General features: G+C 40.9%; 1 protein-coding gene across 3 annotated transcripts; it reads left to right on the top strand.

Moving 5' to 3' along the window:
- The first annotated feature begins 975 nt into the window (after positions 1-975).
- tnfrsf1a (tumor necrosis factor receptor superfamily, member 1a) lies at positions 976-18,820 on the top strand. Of its 3 annotated transcripts, XM_088998418.1 has the most exons (11): positions 976-1,181; positions 2,474-2,602; positions 7,955-8,052; positions 8,178-8,283; positions 9,009-9,134; positions 9,688-9,843; positions 11,599-11,677; positions 12,984-13,039; positions 15,265-15,437; positions 15,513-15,627; positions 17,131-18,820. In XM_088998418.1, the coding sequence occupies exons 3-11, from the start codon at positions 8,020-8,022 to the stop codon at positions 17,436-17,438; spliced, it is 1,152 nt and encodes a 383-aa protein (XP_088854544.1). In that variant the 5' UTR covers positions 976-1,181; positions 2,474-2,602; positions 7,955-8,019; the 3' UTR covers positions 17,439-18,820. The 3 variants fall into 3 exon arrangements, with proteins under 3 accessions (XP_088854544.1, XP_088854543.1, XP_088854545.1); XM_088998417.1 differs by lacking the exons at positions 976-1,181; positions 2,474-2,602 and adding an exon at positions 5,791-5,981; XM_088998419.1 differs by lacking the exons at positions 976-1,181; positions 2,474-2,602 and adding an exon at positions 6,230-7,454.
- The last annotated feature ends 13 nt before the right edge of the window (positions 18,821-18,833 follow it).

The raw sequence follows: 18,833 nt of genomic DNA, 5'->3' as shown, positions 1-18,833 counted from the left end.
ACTCAAACTGATTTGATGTCATTTTTGGGGGGGATTTGTTGCTGTTGTTGTTGGAAGGAAGTTAGGATGGAAATGAAGAAAAGAAGGAAGCTCGGAAGGAAGGAAGGAATGCAAAAAGAAAGGAAGGCAGCGAGGAAGGAATGAAGTGAGGAAATGAGGAAGGAAGGCAAAAAGGAAGGGAGCAATGAAGGAAGAAATTGAGGAAGTGAGGAAGCGAGGAAGGAAGTGAGGAAGGAAAGAAAGGAGTACAGTGTATTCAAATGCTTATTTGAGAAATATACATGATTTTGAAACGAATGCCACCATGTCACACATTCGTATTGATAAATGTCGAAGGCGCGCTCTCGATTTCCTGCTTGGAAACAACATTACCACGCATAGCCCCCAGCCTGCCACTAGGTGGCAGCCTCGCAGCGTTTTAGATTAGAGAGTGTTTCAGGACAGGTGCGAAGAAGAGGCTCGCTTTCCCCACAAACTGCGTACCGGACACGGTATGTATCTTGATACTCAATCATGGGACAGTATGGATATTGGTACGCATTAAAAACTGCGATTTACTGCAGTTAGATCATCTAAGATCGATATTGTTTCGCGGTTTATCATGTAACCTAAAGAAATTATATTTTTATGACTGAATGAAATAACATTCATGTCGAATAAAAATAAGCAAGTTCAGTGTATTCTTAGATTCTTGATTGTAATAATTTAAAATGGTGTCTAGAAGTATTCGTCGAGTATGTGTTCATTAGTTCACAGAGATCGGATGTTTGAAGGGATTTTTCTGTGTTTTATTTTTCGAATTAGACCACTCACATTTAGACATTTCACAAAAGAAAAAGAAATATTGACCAACTGGCTATTTTTGGCATCTTTCGTGCTGTGATGCGATCACATTTTGATTTGTGCTTTTGACTTTACAGGTGTAGCATTTTTTTTCTTGATCCTGACAGATAAATCACCTTTTTTTCCCCTCAGCTCTGATTTTGTTACAGTAAAAATAATTTTCAAAAGGTGAGGGACACCCCCGTCTCCTTCTGCTCGCATGTTGGCGGACCTGTACTCAAACTGACCCAGGAAAAGTCATCGTGGCATCCAGACTGACAAGAAAAGAGTCACAGTAGGCTTGGCTGGATCAGCCCTTCGTAATTTGCGGAGCACCCGCCTAATAATTAACATACATAGTAAGTGTTCTGCAAAGGAACGTATTTTACAAAGATCCCAAGCCCCAGTCGAATATTTGTGGTGAGGTGTTTATGTTAGGTTGTGTCTCTTCTTTCTCCTCAACAACCCGACTTTACTAAAAGGGAAGAGAGTGATAGCGATTTACAGTTCATAAAGTGGCATATTGAAAACTTGATCGATAGATGGATAGCTAGCTAGTTAGATGGATAGCAACCTAGTTAGCTGAATAGCGAGCTAGTTAGATAGCTGTATAGCATGCTAGTTTGATAGCTGGATAGCGCGCTAGTTAGATAGCTGGATAGCATGCTAGTTAAATAGCTTGAAAGCAAGCTATTTAGATAGATAGCTTGATAGATAGGTAACTAGTTAGCTAGCTGGATAGCATGCTAGTTAGATAGCCGATAGCTTGATAGATAGCTAACTAGTTAGCTATTAGTTAGCTGGATAGCTAGCTAGTTAGCTCGATATCAAGCTTGTTAGATAGCTAGCTAGTTAGATAGCTGGATAGCGAGCTAGTTAGGTAGCTGGATAGCTAACTAGTTAGATAGCTGGATAGCTAGTTAGATAGCTCGATATCAAGCTTGTTAGATAGCTAGCTAGTTAGGTAGCTGGATAGCTAACTAGTTAGATAGCTGGATAGCGAGATAGATAGCTGGATGGCGAATTAGTTATATGGATAGCATGCTCGTTAAATAGCTCGAAAGCAAGCTAGTTAGATAGCTAGCTAGTTAGATAGCTCGATAGATAGGTAACTAGTTAGATAGCTGGATAGCAGGCGAGTTAGATAGCTGATAGCTAGTTAGATCGCTCAATAGATAGCTCGCTAGTTAGATAGCTGGATAGCTAGCTAGTTAGATAGCCCGATATCAAGCTTGTTAGATAGCTAGCTAGCTATCTAGCTGGATAGCTAGCCAGATAGGTAGATAGATAATCATATTTTGGGAAGTACTTGGAAGTATTACATTTTGTGTTACGAGGATAGTTAACTTTTGTTAATTTCATAAATGTAAAATACTTTTTTTGTAGTTGCAGTTAAAAAAAATAGCATTTTATTCGTTTTTGTGTGTATTTCTTACCAACTTCCATCAACTAAAATAACCGTGACATTTTTTTCTTTTAAAAGACTCGCAGTCCATGACACTCGACTCGACTTTGGCTTGAACTGTTTGTTTTCCCAACACTTGTTTACCTTTTAAAATCTGCTTTTTCGACATTCTGCGTATGTGCGTGCGTGCGTGTGTGTGTGTGTGTGTGTGTGTGTGCGCGCGCGTGTGTGTGTATGTGTGTGAAGTGTGCGGAAATGGTGCAATTTCCCGAGGCCAAAGACAACCACAAAACTTTGCCGACAACTTTGCTAGCTTGATGCTAACACACCATGGGAAACTCCACTGCTTGGACTGGCTAACGCTGAACACCAATGGTGAGCAACACATGTAGACAAACATTCTTTAGCCGTCAACATCATCATACAACACCGTAAGTACCTTTTTTTGTTCCTTTCACCATTGCCAATGCCCGTCCTTCATGATTTACAGCTGACGAAAACTACTAGCCTAAACTACTTGAATGTATTTATTTAGCAGTCGTCGTAGCATTGATACCGCCATTCGCCGTAATATCACGATTGCTAACTTGTACTTTACAAGTTTTCTCGTACACCAAAGCCTTCTTTCGTATATCCAGATGATCTTGATTTGGCAATTTTATGTATGTATTTATTTAGTTACAGTAAAGTCTCGTTATATCGATATTCAAGGGAGTCCGAAAAAATATCGATATAACCGGGACTATCGATATATCCAACCCTGTTTGCATATAATTTTCTCTGTGCGTGCATAGAAATAGTATCGATATAACCGGGACTATCGATATATCCGATATCGATATAACGAGACTTTACTGTATTTATATAATAATAATAATAATACATTTGATTTATAAGCGCCTTTCAAAACTCTCAAGGTCACTTTACAGTCACAGGATATGTTTTTCTTCGGGTGAGCAGCGGCAGCCACACGCAGAAGCTGCTGGAAAGGCAGTCACTTTTGCGGCGCCATCTGGAAGTAAAAACAAAATAACAAATAACATGACACCACAAAGACACAGAGAGTCATTCATCCTGACACTTGCTGTACCCTCTTTGTGACATGAAGCAATTCTAGATGAAAGCATGTTAGCACTTAGTCACTTCATCTGTTGTTAAAGCGCTATATAAACCAATATGTATGTATTGTACTGTATTTTGTACATCCGCCCTCATTTCAAGGTCAGATAACTCCAGAGCCATATCATTTAGGAATTAACTCTTTTTTTTTTCTGGTGAAAGAGGAGTCTTACACTGCAAACGTGGTTGCTGAGAGATAATCATGCTAGCCGCATAGCAGCTTTCTTGTTGCGGTATGAGTTTCTGGGTGAAATGAATCAGCGAAACACCTTTTTTTAGGTTAATTTGTTGTTATTACTTTCCAATTGTTCAGTTCCAGTCACGTTGCGGCAACTGCTCGACAACAAAGCCCTCGCTGGCGACTTTACCTGAACTAATTTCTACCAAAATCGAGTCCACGACACGTGAAGCGCGAAACGGGAAATGTCTGACTTGATGATTCAACGCGATGACTGTGCACCGACATGATTGCGCTTGTTGCCAAGGCGGGGTCACGTCGAGATTGTCACGAGTGCACTCGGGAGTGGAAGCAAACAGGCGGTGGGAACTCGGCAATGTTCAGTTTTCAAACCTCAAAGTCAGCTTTATTGTCAAATATGCTAAAATATGCTAATAGGAATGACATACAGCACAGATTAAATTAATGTCCTCTCGGAGCCAGCGTGCAAGGCACTTATAATGTGGCTAAAAAAGACAGACAATTGACAACGGACAATACATGTAATTTCTGTATGTAAATTGAGGTAGTGTATGTAAAGTGAGGTAGTGTCGTATGTAAATTGAGGTAGTGTCGTATGTAACGTAGTAACGTAGTGTAGTAATGCAAAAACAAAACAAAAAAGGTTGAAATGAGGTCTTGCAGAAAAAAAATAGAGTTCAGGATGATAGTACAGCGTGTAGCCAGAGTTCGGTGAGTGTGGCAGTGGGAAGAGGCAGGGGGGGCAGGGCTGGGAGGGAGTTGAGTCTCTTGTTAGTGACTAAACTGTTAGCTAGGTCTAATGGCAAACAATTATTGTGAGGGGAGTTTGCGGAAGAGGGCTTTGTGGTGAAATTAGTTTTAAGTTGTCAAAGTTAAAGCCCGTGGGCCAAATCTGGTCTGCCACATGATTTTATTCGGCCCGCAAATCAAATTTGTGAAATTCCTTGTTGCTTCCTAAAGTCCGAACCAAAATTTGAAGTTGTCCCGTATAAACCACGAGAACAGTTATTCCGGGTAGTGTGAACGCTGGCGCGAATGGCTGCCGCTGCTCACCCGCACACAAAAAAAGTATGTGACTGTAAAGTGTCCTTGAGAGTTTTGAAAGGCGTTTATAAATTAAATGTATTATTATTATTATTATTTCTGACTTTTGATTTGAAGAGTAGTTATTCATTAATTTGTTGTGCGCTCTGTATGTAATATGTGGAGGGGATTAAACATTTTAAAATGGCTTCCCCAAATTCCCAATTCACACTCTCACATTTTCTCATCCTCACTCTGTCTCTCTCTCACCCTCTCTCTCTCGCCCTGTCTTGTATCCTCTTTCTCTCACTCTTTCATCCTCTGTCTCTGTCTCTCTCTCTTGCTGTCTCCCTCTCACCCTCACCGTCTCTCACCCTCTCTCGCCCTCCCTCTCGCCCTATCTGTCTCGCTCTCTCACCCTGTCTTTTATCCTCTCTCAATTAAAAAAGCTAGCTAGAGAGTGTGTGACTCTCATCCTCACTCTCTCTTTCCCTCTCTCTCTCACAATCTGTCTCACTCTCACACTCTCCCTCACCCTGTCTTTTATCCCTTGTCTCACTCTCTATCTTTCTCACCCTCTCTGTCTCTCTCACACTACCTTGTATCCCCTCAGCCCCTCTCTCGCTCTCTCATCCTCACTCTCTCTTTCTCTCTTGCCCGCTCTCTCTTATTTGTCTGTCTCTCTCTCACCCTGTGTTTTATCCACTCTCACCCCTCTCTCTCACTCTGTCTCTCTCTCACCCTCTCTCTCTCCTTCTCTCTTCCCATTCACCTCTCTTTCTCCCCCTCACCCTCTTTCTCTGTATCTCTCTCATCACTCTTTCCCCTCCCATGACCTCATTCTCTCTCTCTGTATCAATCTCACTCTCTCTCACCCTTTCTTTCTCTCTCTAGACCTCACTCTGTCTTTCTCACTCTCTCGCTCTCTCTCTCTCTGTATCTATCTCAACCCCTCTCTCTTTCTCTCTTTCACCCTCACTCTCTCTGTCTCCCCCCCCTCTCTCGCTCTTAATCTCTTTCGCCCTCACTATCTCTCTCTATGCCTCTCTCTCTTTCGCCTTCTCTCTCTCTCTCTCTCTCTCTCTCTCTCTCTCTCTCTCTCTCTCTCTCTCTCTCTCTCTCTCTCTCTCTCTCTCTCTCTCTCTCTCTCTCTCTCTCTCTCTCTCTCCCTTCTCTCCCTCCGCCTCCCTCCCAACGAACTCGTCCACGCGACCGTTCTTCCGTCGCCTAGTGGTTGGTTAGTCTGTTAGGGTTAAGTGCTCAACCGGCAGTTCCTTGAAACGGTGTGGCCAAACAAACTTCCCGTTCGAGCCCGCCTCCTCGTATTCTCCGCATGCTCGTCCTCTCAACTGTCACCTCGTTGAATTGTTTTAACTCGTCACGGCACCGCCACCCGCAGCGCTTGTTGCCCGGGTAAGTTGAGCGACTCGAGTCGGTCGCTGGAGCGCGTGACCGGCGAAGGCTCGGTCGGAAACACAAAACCAGAATCAAACGTCGAGACTTTTCGGTCGAAGCTTCACTTTTCGTCGGTGTCAAATAAGCGATTCGGGCGTTGTGTTCGTCATGTTGGCGACTTTTTAATTGTATTTATCGTTTAATTTGCTGTCTTGACGGGGGGTGGGGGGGTCAGGTTGGCTGGGTAAAAATAACATAATATTGACGTGTAAAGATTTCAGCCTGTTCGGTCATGACTAGATTTGGTAGGTGCTCTTTTGGCCGTCAAAATAAAATATCAACATATATTTCGGGCGACGTATGTAATAAACCAACCAAATTAGGTTACAAATGTGTTGAAAATGTTCGGAATGTTTTCGATTGCGAAAATCCCACCGAGCGAGGCATAAAACAACAACAACGTGCATCAGACTGCACAGAGTGAAATATATCATCGTGTTTATTTACTATTAGTTAAATTGTTAGCACGAAAAATAACGAACGAAGATGATAAAAAGTATTGAAAAATGTGAGGACATTTAAAGCGATTAAGCAATTCACTGACGTCATTTTCCTGAGAACTGAATTTGAATCCAGATGATTTGATTTCGTGCTTGATGAATTAAAATGGAACATGCTCAACATGTTTTTTTCTGTTGTTGTTTTCTTTGTACTGGTCCATTGCAAACCAATTAATAACATCTCCATGTAAACACCTTGCAAATCTTTTCAAAAAGGACAGATCGGAACAATCAAGCTGTTGCCAAGTGAAACCTCTTAGTGCTGTGAGAGATTTCAAACCAGCTCAACCAGAGTATCCTCTCGTGACAATTTAATTATTCTCGTGTTTACCTCGGTTATTTTGGACTCTGTTTCGACCTTTGCTTATTTCACCAAAAGACCGTAAAGTGGGGCCTCATTTTCCGATGTCACGGTCCCATAATCGAACGAATTGCCTCGGATGAGATTAATTTATCATTTTGTTGCAGCATCTCACCATTTCCATGCGATCGGGTTCCAGAATGGAATGTTCTGAACTCCCGTTGGCAGTCCCGTATTGACGTATTGCTCAGTTATTTTTGGTACTCTTGGTGGTTTTATGTGTCTTTATCCATCATTATTTTCTGTTGTTGCGTTTGATTCTGCCATCTCGCGCTTTCCATTTGCGGGTTATAAAGACTTCGAAATATGCGCAGGTTACGTAATTATTTTGGAGGGTCTGCGCATGCGGATATATTGACAATCAAGCGGACTTTGACTCTGGTTGAGCAGGGTGGCACTGCCTGAAGGATTCGCGTGAACGTTCCTCAACTTGAATCTTGATCTGGGAAGTTGTGGTCCTCTACGTCCGTGTGGCATATTTTTTTTTGCTGAATATGAAAAAGGAGCGTCAATGCTTATATTGAACTGCCGCGGCTTGGAATTGAAGCGGATTTACATTGGACAGGAGCTGTGAGACAGTCTCTTTTTTTTCAATGGATGCGACAGCTTCGTGTTTGTTTTCATTATTTAGCTTATAGCAGACGTACATATTCCATCATGACATCCCTGATCCACTGGTGAAAAGGACACTTTGATCCTTTCCTCTTTCATCTAGAACTGCTTCATATGACAGAGGGTGCAGAGAGTGCTCATAATTGAATGAATGTGTCTTTATGTTGTCAGATTATTTTGTTTTTTGTTGTTCTTTCGAATTCAAGATGGCGCCGCGAGAGTGGCTACCTTTACAGCAGCTCCTGTATTTTGTTTTTCTACTTCTTCCTTTCCTTTAGTCTTCCTTCCATAACTTTGCTGTTATGAAATGTAATTTTTTCCACTGCGAGGCTAATAAATGCTAATTCAATATGATCCAATGACTTTGATGCTGAAACAGAAGTTCAGAAAATTCTGATAATTGTTTTGGTATTATTATTATTATTATTTTGTTTTAATGCCAATACATTTGATCGTAGGTACTCCGCTTCCGATGGACTCCGCTCAAGTATAGGAAGGTCTTGAGGGCTGCAGGCACAGCAAGATGGCCGCCCTGAGCGTCCTGCCGCTGTTGGCGGTGAGCTGCTCCTTTTGAACATTTCAGGCCCAACAAGTCACATTTTTTTTGTATTTTTTTTTACGCTGGGGAGATGAAGCATAACAGAATGTGGTGTCACCAGCAGTGTCTGCTTTGTCTTTTAGTGCCTGTTCACTCCCACGCTGGCGCTGATTCCCACCCTCAACGAGAGGACATGTCCGTACGGAGACTATCCTGAAAATGGAATTTGCTGCAACAAATGTCCACCGGGTAAGTTAGCATTAACTACATGCTAACCGTTTTTGATATTTTTGTTCCCCTTTGCCAGGCTAAGAAGATTACTGTTCGATTATCCCAGTCTTGCATTAAAATTGTCACTCAAAAAATGTTGACGGCAGGGAAATTTAAAGTCAACTCGGCTTTATTTATACAGCACTTGAAAAATAACCACAGCTGGACAGCAAACACCATCGCGTCTGTTTCCTTTTTCATTGAAGGTTAATGAAAACAGAAAGGGCCCCAAGATTGAACCCTGCGGAACACCATAAGACCCCTCAAAAAATAGTGACTAAAAATCTATCTATCTATCTATCTATCTATCTATCTATCTATCTATCTATCTATCTATCTATCTATCTATCTATCTATCTATCTATCTATCTATCTATCTATCTATCTATCTATCTATCTATCTATCTATCTATCTATCTATCTATCTATCTATCTATCTATCTATCTATCTATCTAATCATCCATCCATCCATCCATCCATCCATATATATATGTATATATATATAATCATTACATTTTCTCCAAATATAAGGCACCACACCACATTATAAGGCGCTACAGTAGAGGCTGGGGTTATGCACTACTTCTACAGCAGGGGTTGAAATGGATTCGCTGGCTTCTGACAGTAGTTGCACCTTATACACTGGAAAATGCGGTACTTTTGATAAATCCTCCCAATCGGAATGATTTCTTCTATTGTCCAGGTTTCAAACTGGTGGAAAAGTGCCTCGCCGAGGGGATGAGGAGTAACTGCACGCCGTGTCCATCTGGCCAATTTATGGACCAAATGAACTACTCCCCCAAATGCATGCAATGCAAATCCTGCAACAGTAAGGAAGCTCTACGAACTCTTTAAAGCGCGACGCAACAGTTTCGCTATCAGCGTGATAGCATGCTAGCATCTATGGGACGCCGTTGGCGCATTGCTTCCACGATATCTGTCAGAGATGTTCGATCGGACGCTATGGACAAATGCTCGAACCCAGAAAGATTGTCTTTTACTGCCGGCAGGAGATGCAGCCATTCATGACAGACGCCTGAATTCTACAGCCCTCTGCCAAGCTATTTATTGAGAATATATGCAAATTAAAGTGATACATTAGTAAAACATAGTTTTCGTGATTAGAATACAATACCTCTTGAGTTCTAAGACCAAGTCTTAAACTCTGTCCAAAGCCAGATCTCCTCGATGGAGATGACAGTTTAACAAGCTGTGTCAGCTGACCTCAGATTGACCCCAGGTTGTCTGTTGCTTCAATTGTGTATTCGAGTCACACATGTTTACCAAGCAGAATAACAGCATGAAACTTTTAAATATGATAACTTCTTATTCTACATCAATATCCTTAAAATCCAGATTATGGACTATATTCATGTGTGCAGAAAAGAAGCATGAAGTGGAAGTATCCAAATGCGAACGGCATCGAAACACGCAGTGCCGCTGCGAGGACGGCTACTACATGTTCGCTATTGACTCGGAGACAACAGAGTGTCTCAAATGCACGCCGTGCACCTCGGATGAGAAGGAAATCCAAAAATGTAAGTCTTTTTTGTCTCGGTATCATCATTTTAACTCATTCACTGCCATTCAGGAATTTAATCAGGAATTGAAAATATGACGTAGAGCGCCATTCCCGAATTTGTTCGAATTTTGGTTTTTCTTGCTGGGGTGCCCATAAAGCGCTGGGCAGACCTCTGGCCATGTTTTTTTCTTTCCACAAGAGGGGCAGCATTTGCCTTTTTGTCCATGTTAGCGCTTTGTTCCAGTTTCAGCGCTATATAAACCAATATGTATGTATTGAATTGTATTTTGGACAGCCGCCCCCATTTCAAGCTCATATAACTCGACCCGTATCATTTAAAACACACACACACACACACACACACAAACACACACACACACACACACACACACACACACACACACACACACACACACACACACACACATATGTGTGTGTGTGTGTGTGTGTGTGTGTGTGTGTGTGTATATATGTATGTATGTGTGTATGTATATATATATATATATATATATATATATATATATATATATATATATATATATATATATATATATATATATATATATATATATATATATGTGTATGTATATATATAGATATGTATGTATGTATATATGTATATATATGTGTGTATATATGTATATATATGTGTGTATATATGTATATATATGTGTGTATATATGTATATATATGTGTGTATATATGTATATAATATGTGTGTATATATGTATATATATATGTATGTGTATATATATATATATATATATATATATATAGATGCATGATATATTTTCCAAATTAACTCATTCATTGCCATTCAGTGAATTTATTTAGGTAATGAAAATATGTTGTGGAGCGCCATTCCCGGTTTTTGTTTGGGTGGCGATAAAGCACTGGCCATTGCCTCTGGTAATGTTTTTCCTTTCCATGAGGAGGCAGCATTTGCCTATTGTCCACGTTAGCGCTTTGTTCCAGCTTCAGCTGATGTTAAAGCGCTATCATAATAAATATGCATTGTATTATGGACAGCCGCCCCCATTTCAAGCTCAGATAACTCCAGACCAATATAACTTAGGAATTAACATTTTTGTCAAAAGAAGAGAGTCTAAGGTTTCTTCGACTCTGAATTGAATGTTGATGTAGTCCTAAAACTCAATATTCTGTGGGTGCTGGAATTTGAGTGACAATGACAAAAACCCTGGCACTGGGGTGGACACATTTTTGTGCACTTGTCTGGCAGTGAATGAGTTAAAAAATTGGAATATGTGCCTTGGCTCTGTAAAAGTCTCCAAAAAGTCAACCCCTTTGCAACAAGAGACGTGTTAACGCTGACCCTCTCGCCAACAATTTGAAAACAAACGAAGCTCTTTTAACAAGATGGCGGCAAAGTGCGCCTTTTGTCTCAATGAAGCGCTTCAACTCATTACGTGATAGTCCTCAAGTCTTGCTCCATGTGTAAATCAATCAAAACAAATGCTAAATAAAAACATCTGATGTCAACTTTCATAAAATTGCCTCAAAACTTTGCAATTTCAGCCTCAAAATCGGAACTCTTCTCGAATCGATGTAGTTATTCATCAAAGCAGATTGATTTTCTTTCCTGTTGGATCAAAATCCGATTTTGGAAAACATGTGCTTTTATTTTGGAAATTTTTCAATGTACATTTTTTTTTATATTTGATTGCCAAATGAAAATTTCACATTCTCGCCAATAACGACGCTGCATTTGACCGTACGCTATATTTTTTTTTTCCTGAACGACTGTACGCAGGCACGGCGGAGAGGAACACAGTGTGCGAGTGCAAGGCCAATTTCTTCAAAGTGAAGAGGAAGTGCGAGCCATGCAAGAGGTGAGCGAGTGTCTGAGAAGGCGATCGTCGTGTATTCCCCCCGATACCGAGACTGCGATGGGGAAGTGCTTTTGTTGAACCGAAACCTTTTTCCATCGGCAGCAGGAAAAAAGAGAAGCTATTCCATTCTAAATTTGTTCCCTTATATTTTTATTTTTTTTACATGAACCCAAGTCAAGTTGTTCACTTGGAAGCACTCAGCAGATAGTGATACCAGCTTTCACAAACTTTTTCTGTGGGTGAGCAGCGGCAGCCACACGCACTAGCGTTCACTCAACCCGGAATAACTCAAACAGATAGAAAGCTAGCTAACTAGCTAATAGATAGATAGCTAGATAGATAGACAGATAGCTAATAGATAGTTATAGCTTGCTAATAGCTAGCTAGCTAGATGGCTAATGGATAACTAGCTAGCTAATAGATAATGATCATGGATTTCTTTGACTCATTTCAAGGGCAACAAAACTGCCCTATAGATGTTAATTGTGAGTGCTTTTGGCGTAAGGGATACCCATTGTATGCTAACATTCAGCTAACGGAGGCAAGGTAATTGTTTGACAGTTGGCTTCATTTGAGAGTGACAACAAAAAACTGTATATATTTTTTGGGGCCTAAATAAACTCGGATTATTTTTGGAAACTGCGTTTTATTTTGAAAACATGCTTGTTCTAACGCCTGATTTTTCTATTTTTATTTTTTTAATTGGCCTATTGGGCAGATATCGTTTAGCCCTGCGCCGTCTGCCTAGCAACAAGGGATCTCTGACCAGGAAAAACAATTCAATCAATTAACATTCCTGTGTTAACATGATCATTCAAAATGATGAATTAAAAAAAAAAAAAATACATAAAAAAAAATCCTGGTTGGGTGATCTCAAATTCATATCACAGTAAACCATAAATTGAGTCGCTTTAGGAAAACATCACACAGTATATTATGGTATGTCGACATAATGGTGGAAATATTTTAGTGACCACACATAAAAAAATACAATGCTATCATGGAATTTAGATTTAATGTCCAGCTCTCGAACTCAAATTTAAAATTGAGCGCTGATGTATTGTTAGCCTGTTAGCCTACTAGCTAGTAGCAAGGCTCTATTTTTCATCGTTTTTGTAGCCTCATTTTCTATAATTGCCACTTTTTTTTCAATAAAGTTGGACTGGGGTCTTCACAAAACTCATCATTGTGATGTGTGACATTTATGAGACGTCTTTATACTTTTAAAACCGAGCTCAGTATATCTATAGTTGTGCTATTTGTTACTGCGCTTGACAAGCCGGACTTCCTGTGTGTCTTTCCACAGTTGCGCGGCGGATTGCAAACATCTCTGCAAGTCGCTTCCTTCTCAGAATTCAAAAGGTAAGCAAACAAAAAACAAAAACAAAAAAACAAACACTAGTTTACAAGAATCCATTGAATCAAATAGGCAATAACATTGTTTCTTTTTTGTCAATTTATTTTGCTTCCAAATGAATGAATGAAATGGGCATAATTCCTCAATAAAGATAGACATACAGTGATACCTTGGCTTACGAACTTAATTGGTTCCCAGTGTGTAAGGCGAAAAGTGTGTATTCCAAAAATTAATTTCCCATAGGAAACCATTAAAATGAGAATAATTTGTTCCCAGGTCCCCATAGAACATAGGTTTCTACTTTCTAAATTTCTAAGCCTTAAAAACTACACAAACTATACTTTATTTTATGTATAATAAATGTGCTATGGTATTATAATTAAATACATAAACTACTGTATAATAAAGTCGTTTTATTTACCTTTGTGATGGTCGTTAATGGCTTGATGGAATGGAGTCATCAGCATTAAACACTTGATGAGGAACCTAGCCTTCTTCTTTCACCATCTTGAGGAATGATCCCTTGTAGGCGCTTTCGCTGCGATAATTTTACCTTGTTCCTCATCAATTGTGTTCTTTTTACCTGGGTTGATAGCTTTTTACATCAAGTGTGCAGATGGCTTGTGCGGGTTATTTTTGATTGATGGGATATTTTAACCTTGCAGTCTACACTCTGACTTTGAACACTCAAAGTTGAAACGAGTCCAAATTTCACTGTTTTCTATCCATTTTTCTCACTCTCTCTCTGTCGTCTGCCAGACGACAGAGTCGGTCCAGTCCTAGCCACAACCGAGCAGTGAAGATGACTTCGTGTATAGGCACGCGCAGTTTGACATTAGCTAATCCTGCCCCCTCGCGTGTGAGTAACGATGTGTCACGTCATGTGTCCCGGCTTGTTGGACCTCCATCACACGTTCACACCCAACACAAACGGCATCCACAAATTCGTCTTTGCCATGATGAGTGTCATGACATTCGAGCATAAATGCCTCGCCTTTCTTGGCAATGTGTTTAATTAGCTTCTGATCTGGGGTGAAGAAATGAATGTAATGTCTGATTCGAGAGTGGAAAACCTGATGTCTTTTGTTGTCTTACTTTATTTCATACTACAAGAAATAATGCTCACGGGGGGAAAAAAAACGATTGCGAGGTGAAACTTTTTTGGTGGTAAAATTAAGTTTATTTCACATTCCTAACCATCTCACAAGCCGTTTAGCTAGCTAACCGTTTGGCTAGCTAAACGGTGAGTGTGCTTGTTAAAATCGTTTTGATAGCTAAACAGCTAGTGTGGTGGTTACAAATTTGGAAATTGTTTCGCGAGCTAGCTAACGGTTTAGCTAGCTAAACGGCTAGTGTGATGTTTACAAATGTGAAAATTGTTTAGCTAGCTAAATGGCCAGTGCGCTTGTTAAAAATGTGAAAATCGTTTAGCTAGCTAAATAGCTAGTGTGATGGTTACAAATGTGAAAATTGCTTAGCTAGTTAAACGGCCAGTATGCTTGTTAAAAATGTGAAAATCATTTAGCTAGCTAAATAGCTAGTGTGATGGTTACAAATGTAAAAATTGTTTAGCCATCGTCTAGCCATCGTTTAGCTAGCTGAACGGCTAGTGTGATGGTTACAAATGTGAAAATCGTTTAGCCAGCTAACCATTTCGCTAACTAAACGGCTAGTGTGCTTGTTAAAAGATGTGATTATCGTTTAGCTAGCTAAACGGCAAGTGTGATGGTTACAAATGTGAAATTCGTTTAGCGAGCTAAACGGCTAGTGTGATGGTTACAAATGTTAAAATAGTTTAGCTAGCTAAACGGCTAGTGTGATGGTTACAAATGTGAAAATAGTTTAGCTGGCTAGCATTTAGCTAGCTAAACGGCTGGTGTGATTGTTAAAAATTGGAAAATTGTTTAGCTAGCTAAACGGCTAGTGTGGTGGTTACAAATGTGAAATCGTTTAGCTAGCTAACCATTTAGCTGGCTAAACGGCTAGTGTGATGGTTACAAATGTGAAAATCATTTAGCGACCTAATCATTTAGCTAGCTAAACGGCTAGTGCGATGGTTCCCATGGTTAACATGTTAGCTTCATTGACAGAGATTTAGAGTTTAATCCCTTGTTATTTTGCTTTTAACACAGAACTAATGCAAGATTAGAAAATTGACATTTTGTCCAGGCGCTTTTGGATTCCCAACGAAAGACCATCACATACTTTTGTCCTTCTCGTATTTCCGTAGATTCTGAAGAGACTGGAAATGGATACGTGGTTCATATCCTGACGACAGCGGTGGTTGTGGCCGTGACGTTGTTGATGCTTCTCATCCTTTACATGGCCACCAAACGCTTGATCAAAAAGTCGCCCCTCAAATCGTCGTCCGAAACTTCAGAGTCGTCGCCAGAGTCATTGGAGGTATGTGAACTGCGTTTGTGTCAGGGTCCGGCCGGATAAGCGCTAATGACACCGTCTTATCCTATCACCTCGCAGGCCCTGTTTCAGAACAAGGAAGTGTCAATCATCACGGTGATTGACTGTCCTGAGAGCACATTGCTTAGCAAGGCGAATTCCAAGTTGCCAGACTGTGTTCCGCTGGAGATCAAGAGTGAGTATTTGGACAGTTTTGCTATAAAAATATTGATAATAATACATTTCATTTCTAAGCGCCTTTCAAAACTCTCAAGGACACGTTAGTCACATGATACAGTGATACCTCGGCTTGCGAACGCTTTAGCGAGCGGACTTTTCGCCTTACGAACGTTAAATTCGCGAGAATATAATCTTGGCATACGAACAATTTTTCGGGAAACACACGGAGCGCCACTATTCCCCTCTATTCCCCGCCCCCACTCTTCAGTTAAAGCCGCACTGATTGGTCAAGATCTGTGGTAGAGGGAGGGGCAGGTGTGAGTGATTACAGAAACAGACGAAAGGGAGACGACGAAACAAAAAACAAAAGTGAAATGGTGAGAAAATGCATAGAAAATAGTGAAATTTTGACTCGTTTCAACTTTATTGATAGTTCAAAGGCAGATTGTGACAAGCGACAATTTGAAGAGAACATACAAGCAAGGGAAGCAGCTATTAATAGTTTCTATTGTGTCTGCCTGCATCTGTTGCAATATCACAACTTCCAAGATGTACAACCCAGAGCTCCTTGAGACACTATGCAAAAAGCTACCATTCCATCAATCCATCAATGACCGTTACAAAGGGAAATAAAACGACTTTACAGTTGTCAGAGATGTTCGATCGGACACTGTGGACGAAGGCTCGGACCCAGAAAGATTGTCTTTTACTGCCGGCAGGAGACGTAGCCATTCATGACAGACGTCTGAATTCTGCAGCCCTCTACCAAGCTATTCATTAAGAGTATATGCAAATTTAAGTGATACATTAGTAAAACATAGTTTTCTTGATTAGAATACCACGCCCCTGGAACGTTCTGAGACCCAGCCGCTGTAAGCAATAAAACATAGGTACAGTGAGACCTCAACTTCCGAACTTAATTGGTTCCCAGGCAGAGTGTGTAAGGCGAAAAGTGTGTATCTCCAAAAAAAATTCCCATAGGGAACCATTAAAATGGGAATAATCCGTTCCCGGGTTTTCATAAAATATAGTTTTTAACTAAATAAGCCTTAAAACTACACACAACATACCTTATTCTATGTATAATAAATGTGCTATTGTATTGTAATGAAAGAAATACACTGCATTGTGGTTTTTTTTCGGTCCCATCATAGTAAAATTATCAGCAAAAAGCTCCAAGTAGGTGATCGACGTGTGCATTCAATGAGAGGGGGTGTGCAAAGTAGCGCTGGCTGGAGCGCTGTTCGGTCGTGTGCTTCCGCCGAAGATCACCTAGATGAAGCTGACAGTTTAACATGCTGTGTCTGTTGACCCGATTGACCCCCAGGTTGTCTGTGCTTCAATTGTGTATTCGAGTCACACATGTTGACTAAGCATATAACAGCATGAAAATTTTAAATATGATAACTTCTTAGTCTGTCTAATCTCTACCACACGACCATCATCAGCGGCCCAAAAGGACGCTGGATGACGGGCCCAACTTTGAATCATCCTTATTCTCGCATCTCCCCCCACGCAGCCCACGACCTCATCTACACGCTACTCGACTCAGTTCCCGTGACTCAAGTCAAGCAACTGGTGCGATCCCTCGGCGTGACCGAGACGGTCATCGAACGGGCAGAACTGGACCATCGCGCCAGCAAGGAGGCCCACTACCAGATGCTAAAAGCGTGGGCGGAAAGTGGCTCGCTAGCTTCCGGCGGTGGCGGAGGAGGCCGAGGTGGAATGCTTCACTCGACTTTGCTGCGCGAGCTTTTGCTGAAACTGAGACATATGCACCTTGGGGCGGTGGCTGAAGAGCTGGAGACAAAGTACAGCATTCACTAAATCTCGGATGTGTGCCAAGCCGGTGGCAAAAAAAAACACAGACGCACCTGAATCTGAGGATTGTTCTCGATCGGGACCTCAAGGACGGACCGGTCACATTCCAGACGCTCGCAGCGCTTGCACATGGACGAAGAAGGTTTTTGTGGTTTCTACCTTGGTCGGGGGAGGAGACGCTTGAGGGATGAACAGTGACCATCCCGCCGCTGCCCAAGTGTACCTTCCCCTATTTCAAGCTCAGATAACTCCAGAAACATATCACTTAGGAATTAGAGTGATACCTCCGTTTATGAACCCCTTGGCTTATGAACTTTTCGGTTTACGAACATTACATTTATGAACATTTTACGTTGGCATATTTTATCTATTTTTTATTAAAATGCAAAACACCAATAAAAATGACTTAAAGTGTCCAAAATCTCCAAAAAATTGAGCTGCGAATTGGGCATTTTCAGAAAGTCCCGCCCCCAGTTTGTGATGTCACACCAAGACGTCTTGCATTGCTTGAGAATCAAAACAATGGCTTCAGATTCGGAGAATATGCTTTCTTGTTACACCTCCAGTTATGAATATGATTCAAATAGTTCTGAAGAGGAAAGCATACATATTTGCAATCGATTAAAGAATTTATTCCGTGCCATTTTGAGGCAACATTAGGGAGAAACGATCACCAGAAAAGAAGCACAAAATGGTGACCTCCTGTGGCCACCTCCGTTTCCATAGGCTGATAAATTCCTTATATGGAGCTTGGACACCCTCTTCCGGCGGCTTTTGGGTGCAACACAAGGTTTTCAGACCAAACAATACAGCAAAAAAACATTGATGTGATGGAAGGACTGCTATAATGTGTCTTTTCGGTCAGGGGGCGTTCCTTTAGTGACGTCACGTCACAAACTCAAAAACAAGATTTCCTGAATATTCAGCGTGAGTCTTAAAACGTAAAATATAGCTACATGCGGTGGAATCTTTGTAAAATACGCCCAGTAGAAGTCATTTGAAGCCATTTTACAAATTATGGACACAAATTGTCCGGAGACGTCGGTTGTCCTTTAACTGGAATTTTCACACGGAAACCCAATATATTCCCAACTTTTTGGGAATAGTGGAGATAAGTAGAGTTTCACGACTTGAAATTCACCTACTTGCTGCACCTACACCACCCCACTTGTTAGCCTCCAGGCCCTATTATAGAAAGCATTAGCGCAAACATATCTTACCAGTCAGGCTCCGCCCGCGTCTTTGCACTTGTAACGTGTGCCAAGTTTCATCAGTCATCCCCTTTTGTACATTATATTCTTGTGGATTATGAAATGACGTCGGGGTGTGTGAAGAGTGCGGTACAGCTGCGGCTGTGGTTGTTTGAATAAAATGTCTATTGATTTGTACACAGTGTCATTT

This window comes from Hippocampus bargibanti, linkage group LG06 (assembly GCF_051943395.1).
Source record: "Hippocampus bargibanti isolate YZ-2025 linkage group LG06, ASM5194339v1, whole genome shotgun sequence".
In the NCBI taxonomy this organism is placed as follows: domain Eukaryota; kingdom Metazoa; phylum Chordata; class Actinopteri; order Syngnathiformes; family Syngnathidae; genus Hippocampus; species Hippocampus bargibanti.
This window is presented reverse-complemented; position numbering and strand designations above follow the sequence as displayed.

What these genes read in the sequence shown, in the direction of transcription:
- tnfrsf1a (XM_088998418.1), top strand. Translation starts at nt 8,020, where the DNA reads ATGGCCGCCCTGAGCGTCCTGCCGCTGTTGGCG. An exon ending in CGTCGCCAGAGTCATTGGAG is followed by an intron (nt 15,438 to 15,512) that starts GTATGTGAACTG and finishes ATCACCTCGCAG; the next exon opens with GCCCTGTTTCAGAACAAGGA. An exon ending in TGTTCCGCTGGAGATCAAGA is followed by an intron (nt 15,628 to 17,130) that starts GTGAGTATTTGG and finishes CCCCCCACGCAG; the next exon opens with CCCACGACCTCATCTACACG.